The sequence below is a fragment of the Adiantum capillus-veneris genome, chromosome 5, assembly GCF_014529385.1.
Source record: "Adiantum capillus-veneris isolate H3 chromosome 5, ASM1452938v2, whole genome shotgun sequence".
Taxonomy (NCBI): Eukaryota; Viridiplantae; Streptophyta; class Polypodiopsida; order Polypodiales; family Pteridaceae; genus Adiantum; species Adiantum capillus-veneris.
Window position 1 is genome coordinate 125299688 of NC_140935.1, and position 7335 is coordinate 125307022.

Sequence of the window (7335 nt, forward strand, 5' to 3'; positions counted from 1 at the left end):
AGTACCGGCGTTGTATTGAGTTCAAGCAATATAAAGAAATATCGGAAGGGGCGCCAAAGTTTGGGGCGAGTGCGCTCTTGGGGTGGAATTTCGCCACTCCTCGTGTGGTGTCGTGCACCTCTATCAGTTCAGTTGTTATTTGAAGTGCTTAAAGTGTTAGGTGCAGCGGAATGATTGTTTGCGCTTTGCTCAAGATGAATGCTCCGAACTGTGCTCAAGGTTCTTTTTGTTCTTATGGAAGGTAGAGCCTTCCGTTCTTAATGAGAGAGTGCTATGATCACGAACAAAGTGAGTGGACACTGTCCGTGCAAGTGTATGAGGCTGAGAGATAGAGAGAGAAGAGAGATACGACACTAGAGATGTTGAGATATGACACCAGAGATGTTGTAAAGCCCTCCTCCGAAGGCCCCACTCTCATCAGCGAGAGTGGTCTACTTATGATTGCACAATCTGGTACAAATGAATGCAAGTGACTGATGCAAGTCTAGGCTATGTCGACGATGACGACGGGGATGACGAAGTCGACCTAAGGGCTGAAATCTGCAATCTTTCTACTGCTGTCCAAAAACGCTATGGGCTGAAACCTGCAAATCTTCTATCTACTGAATTCTGACTCTATGTCGATGACGACGATGCGATGACGACCCCGCTGAAAATGCAGATGCTGAAATCTGTGTTTTCCGGGCTGAAACTGTAAACCTTGCGGAAACTGACCGTGCGGCGAGGAACTGCTGCGGGAAGGTGAGATCTGCGAGGTTCGGGACTTGATTTGCGGGTGCTAACTGCTGAAATCTGAAAACGCTAATGCTCCTTGACTTTCCGTCGCGGTAAAGGTGCAAAACGCCGGGGCTGATCTGCAACCAAAAACGCTAGGGCTGAATTTTGGTCCTTCTGTCGCCAGGATTCTGCAAATGCAAAAACGCTAGGTTGATCTGCCGTGTCTAACTGTTGCCAGGTTGATCTGCCATGCAAAACGCTGGGGCTGATCTGCAATGGAGAAAACGCTAAGTCTCTTGCCTGGGGGGGGGGGGGGGGGGGGGGAGGGGGGGGTTGTTTGCTGAGAAGTTGCCTGTTGAGCGTGGAGCTCCTGCTGCCTCTTCTGCCAAATTGTGCTGGCTTTGGCTTGCTTATATATTTTCTTACCCAAATTGCCCTATCTACTTTTGTTGGAAAGCCACTTAAATTAATAAGTGTAAAATGCCAAAAATAGGTAAAATACACTAAATGCATTGGAAAATTCTCCTAACTGATTCTGATGGATTCTGATGGGAATGCTTATGGTCATGCTATGTGCAACCAGAGGATATGCATCTACACTAAGTGATTGGGCATGCACGGTCTACGAATAGACTCACAAAAGTGCCAGAACACTTCTAATCTAGAGTGATTGGACTGACTGAACACTTGTCGTGCTGTAGCTTGTCCACGGACACATAGGGTTGGATGTGTCACATGACATCTCCTCCTTTTCAAAGCGAGGTACTGGTACCGAACTGTATGGCGTCAAGGGAGATCGCCAATAGTATCCGGAATCCTAGAAGGGACTCTTCGCCGGCCCACTCTGATATGTCGGTCGTGCGGTACTTGAACTTCATAAAGGTCTGCAACGCTTGCTTCTTTGGGCCGCGCCGAAAGCGACACAAAGTCTTTTGTGGCTCCTTAGATGCTTCAACTTCGTCAAGTGTCATGCTTCTTTCTTGTTCAAGAATCTCCATGGCTGAAAATTCCTGAAACCATTTCCAACAGAAAACCATGAACATACCTTTTCCATGTAAAGTGACTGGAAAAAATCTTGTCTTCCTCAAAGAGTGTACATGCAATGTAGATGAACACATAGACAAAGTGCCTAACCGTTCACCACACACACACATACAATGAGAGCGAATCTCGTCTTTCTGATCTAAAGCAATCAACTGTGGCAATTCACAACGGAAATGCCCATGCTTGGTGCTCATACTTTCATCTGCTCGTCTACGAATGTGTTATGCCAAGGGAGGGACAGGGAATGTGACTTCCTTGAATGCATACTTTTCAGCTTTTCATGAAAAATATGCATACATTCGTGCTCATTCATGAGTGAAACGTGCTCAACGTACAATATGTCATGCCTAGAAAAAGGGATCACATAAAGACGCTGACTAAAATACAGGAAACGATCACGAATGAAACACTCGTACAATGCGTGTTGACTAATCATACGAACACATAGTACTTCCTATGAGGGTTCTTTGGACCTAGGCTACTCGAGAGCCAAGATCGGTTCTTCGTGATTGATCGAATCTGCAACGAGGTTAGCTTCGCTAGAAAAAGCATCAACTAACACATCATCCTTGTGAACAATCACATCATCTTCATGCAACTCATCATGCTCGTGAGAAATCACGTCTTGATCATGCAAATCATCATGGTTATCATTAACATCCAAATCATCATGCTTGGCAATATCATTCAAATCATTATGCTTCTCAGAATCATGCAAATTCTGTGTGTCATGCTTGGGAGAAGAAGAGACCCAGAGAGTCTCCTTTTCCCAAATCTCTTGCATCTGTGTCTGGGCTTGAGGAACGAGTCGCAAGAACACTTTCATGTGTTGGTCGCTCATTCCTTTGACGGCGGCTGCCATTCTTTCTTGGTGCTTGCGCTCCATTTCTGCTTTTCTTTCTGCTCTTCTGCGTTCCATTTCCGCCATTCTTTTTGCATTCTCTCTCATGCTCATCACCTCCAAGCGAAGTATCCATTCCGCTTCGAGTGATGACCATTCTGAAGTCGTGGGTTCTTGTGGTCTTGGGTTCTTAAGTTCACGAGGAACTTGGGGGTCTTGGGTTCTTGAAGGTCTTGAGGTTCTTGAGGTTTTCTTTCGCTTGTAAATCGTGTTTGAGAAGGATCTTCTCTTCACCGGAGTTTTGCTCTTTTCCGCGGGCACACCCCTTGGCGGCCTTGCGCTCACGCCAAGGTTGCTTTTTCCCACCTCACATCGATTGGCCGGCTGCTAAGTGCACAATCCGCTCTCAATGAGTGAAAAGAGACACAAGGGGAGGCTGGACAAGCCCTTCTTTCTTGGGATTCCTGTCACTCTCCAAAAAACACGATTAGGAATCGACACGCCCAAGCGAACTTGGGTTCGTGTGACCGCAACAAGCAAAAAGATTCTTGTGATTCTTGTGGTTCTTTCCTTGAGTGATACAGACGACTGCCAAAGCTCTGATACCAATGTTAGGTGCAGCGGAATGATTGTTTGCGCTTTGCTCAAGATGAGTGCTCCGAACTGTGCTCAAGGTTCCTTTTGTTCTTATGGACGGTAGAGCCTTCCGTTCTTAATGAGAGAGTGCTATGATCACGAACAAAGTGAGTGGACACTGTGCGTGCAAGTGTATGAGACTGAGAGATAGAGAGAGAAGAGAGATACGACACTAGAGACGTTGTAAAACCCTCCTCCGAAGGTCCCACTCTCGTCGGCAAGAGTGGTCTACTTACGATTGCACAATCTGGTACAAATGAATGCAAGTGACTGATGCAAGTCTAGGCTATGTCGACGATGATGATGGGGATGACGAAGTCGACCTAAGGGCTGAAATCTGCAATCTTTCTACTGCTGTCCAAAAACGCTATGGGCTGAAATCTGCAAGTCTTCTATCTGCTAAATTCTGACTCTATGTCGATGACGACGATGCGACGACGGCGCGCTGAAAATGCAGATGCTGAAATCTGCGTTTTTTGGGCTGAAACTGTAAACCTTGCGGAAACTGACCGTGCGGCGAGGAACTGCTGCGGGAAGGTGAGCTCTGCGAGGTTCACGACTGATATGCGGGTGCTAACTGCTGAAAACTGAAAACGCTAATGCTCCTTGACTTTCCGTCACGGTAAAGGTGCAAAACGCTAGGGCTGAATTTTGGTCCTTCTGTCGCCAGGATTCTGCAAATGCAAAAACGCTAGGCTGATCTGCTGTGTCTAACTGTTGCCGGGTTGATCTGCCATGCAAAACGCTGGGGCTGATCTGCAATGGAGAAAACGCCAGGCTGTCCTTGGCTGAAAACGCTAAGTCTCCTGCCCGGGGAGGGGGGGGGTTTTGCTGAGAAGTTGCCTGTTGAGCGTGGAGCTCCTGCTGCCTCTTCTGCCAAATAGTGCTAGCTTTGGTTTGCTTATATATTTTAGCAATCAAATATTTTAGCAATTATAGATTGACTGAACCCTTGTCGTGCTGTAGCTTGTCCACGGGCACATAGGGTTCGATGTGTCACATGACATAAAGTTGTTCGGTCTGTTCTTTTTCCGTTGGTAAGTGGTGCCCGTCCCCGTGACAATGGTGTCAGAGCTCCAGGCGTATGCTTTTCTGAAAGCATATCGGTCCCACCAAAGAGCAGACAGAGCTAGTTGGTGCTTCTAAAATCTACATGAAATTTTATTAAAGAATCTTCGTCTCGACCTCTGACTTATTAACCAGTCCCACCCTTACGCCACCGCGCATCGGGCGCGCTCCCGTCTTCATCGCGCATTGCAGTTCCTACATCAATTCGACAGAATCTATGCTTCGGGGAACTATACAGAAGAATCCAAGATTTCTCGAGAAATGGGATTCTTAAAGATAATGCTATGCAATGCTAGAGTTCAATCGCGACACAACTGCATGCTCCAAGGACTTGGCAAGCTTTCAAAACAGTATTTGCACGTAGCTATATGACTTCTCTCTATGAAGTCCAGATCTTGGCAGAATGGGTTAACTTGAAAATGCTTGCCACAAAGACCAGGGGTGACTATAACCAAAGGTTTCTTGACGTCTAGCTCTTGGTGTCTTTTTTTAAGTTCATTGCCTTGGAGGACCAGTGCGAGCGATACATCATTGGACTACCATCACCAGAACTCCCGGCAACAACGAACAAATTCTCAAGATTCTCGTGAAAGTCAATCGCAAAGGCCTCGTTTGACGCCTCAACAACGAGACACCTTATCACAAGAAGGCCAATGCTATGGATGCTTTCAAACAGGGCATAACTATTATGATTATCCCCATCGCACTGATAGACCAGATAGACCAGTGGAGCTGTTGCTTGCGCTGACGGTCCACAGAAGCCCGGAACCATCTCCAGCCAAACCGGCTATTGGACTTGTACTCGACATCTATGGCATACGCCTTGACAAATGAATTGTCGAGCACACCCTACAAACGAGAGCAGTATCACAACCATGAGTCATTGATGTCCAGGCAGAATGCTGCCTTCACAGGTTTTTTAGGCATGTTATTTTGTCATTTTTAAAGTCCTGGTTCTATATTCTAATGCACTTCAGGTCTGTGGTTTTGTAGTCAAGTTTCTGCTTAATTAGGGGAGTGAGGTTCATTTTATTATCAAACACTCTTCTTGTATTCTTGTTTGGGAGCTGAACTGAAGCTACCGGAGCCAGTAGTTTTATGGCAACAGTGTATCAATACATGTTTTTGTATACTATGCTTGTATGGAAGTTGTTAAACCTTCAGGAGCCAATGATCGTATGCTTGTAACAGCTGTAGCAGCAAGAGCTGGATCTGAGCACATTAGACCTGCATTACATCGCGTATACATGACCAAAGTATCAGCATATAAAGATGCCCTCAAAAATTTTGTGGAGGGCTACCAAGAAGGACTTACGGAAGTTTTGAACCCAAAGAGTATGAGCGAGTTGAGGACAAGTGACTCTACCAGTGATGCAAAGTCAGACTCGCCAGGCATCAAGACAACAGAAATGAAGGCAGAAGCCAAAGAAACAGAAGTGTCGCTGGACATTAGGACGCAACGTTCACACATTGATGGAAGTGAAACAAAGACAGAAATCAACACAAGCAATGGAAAGAAAGGTGAGACTATCTCATAAGGCATGATTAAGCTGTATGTTGCATACCCTGCATTATACAACAGATTCTGTCTAGTTTGCAGCTCTTCAGTGGGTTTCTTTTTCCGATTTTGGGCCCAGCAAAGCATGGTATCTCGATACTCTGGTGTCTGGATCTCTATAATTGTAAAAAAAACAATTGCATTTGAATGAACTTAGTCTACGTTTCACATGGTCCATGTATTAACATCAACCACATGGGAAAGTAGTTTGTTATGTCTTTGAGCATAGCCATATAATGGTTTGATGGTAATGTGGAACTCTCTATTAGTTTCTCATTCATAAACGTTTCAAGCTTTTTCATATGTACAAGAATCTAGTAGGCCTAATCACGGAAATAACAAGCGGCATGGATCTGACAACCTGAACTGTCGTGAGAGCTCAATGCAGACACCGGGATGCAAGAAGGGAAGCCCGGAGCAAAATTGCAATAAGAAAGCGCTTCAAGTGCGTGTTCAAGAATCTGGGTGTTCGAATCACACTAGCACAAGTCTACATTCATCCATGAGTCCACGAGATAACTAAATGCTTCTCCGATTGTGACTCAGACATCCTGATATTTGAACACATTTTCAAGGGCTTTCATGTGCATGTTCCTACTCCCAACAGAGAGTGCTTTGGGTGTGTCCAGCCAAATGAATGTCCCGGTTGCAATCTGCCAAGCCCACTTGAATTTTTCACCCCCCAAGACTGCTCAAACTTGTAGAACTGTAATTTGGACAATGATACAATCTAGGAACTGTAATCTAGGACAATGATACAATCTAGGAACACACTCTATTTGTGTCTCGGAGAATCCAGTTGTTTGATTCACAAGATAACTAAATGCTACAAGCAGGCATGGCCATGAGTAGACTCTGGCATCCTGATTTACAAACACACAACTAGAGGAGCATTTAATCGAGAGTGGAGTGGGTGTGTATCTAACGTAGAGTGGAGTGGAGTGGGCATGGGGCAGATCTCTATCCGTACATCTGTAATTAATGTTCTTCCTGCAAAAAGAGCACATTCCCTAACTTCAAGAGAAGGCGACTACATCTAACGTCTTCATTATGAATGATTGTAATTGCTGTGGTAATAGCACCATATGTGATAATGAAAATGGCTGTAAGAATGACAGTACAAGTTGATGGAATTTATACTCAATGCAGCTGCAGTTCTGTATATGAAGGAATGTTTCAAGCATTTGCTATGCGGTAGCATCAAGCTGCAAAAAGAAGGGAGATGTCAATAACCCAAACCCTTTATTCTATTGTGAATAAAATGGATCAATTTGAAGGGAAAGATGTTGCAAAGTATCTTCGCGGTTATGTGAAGGAGACGGAATTACAATGAGTACAAGAGGTAGAGATGATCAGAAGTTTCGAGCTTGTTGTGGTGCCTAAGATTAGAAATTATGTAAGGGGAATCATGGAACAAAATGGAAGAGATTATGTATAAATCATGAGAGGAATTGTGATAGTCGTCAAGAAT

The 7335-nt window shown here is 44.9% G+C and overlaps 1 protein-coding gene across 2 annotated transcripts in view; it reads left to right on the top strand.

The window, feature by feature from the left end:
* The window catches only part of EMB2735 (embryo defective 2735), a 28736-nt gene extending 21625 nt beyond the window's left edge, over positions 1-7111 (top strand). The window contains exons 3-4 of one of the 2 annotated variants that reach the window (XM_086512809.1): positions 5498-5827; positions 7014-7111. In XM_086512809.1, coding sequence (XP_086368935.1) covers positions 5498-5827; positions 7014-7096 — 413 coding nt within the window. In that variant the 3' untranslated portion in view covers positions 7097-7111. Of the gene's footprint in view, positions 1-5497; positions 5828-6252; positions 6681-7013 lie in introns of those variants that run through there. The other variant, XM_086512810.1, reaches the window with a different exon arrangement.
* Positions 7112-7335: the final 224 nt, after the last annotated feature.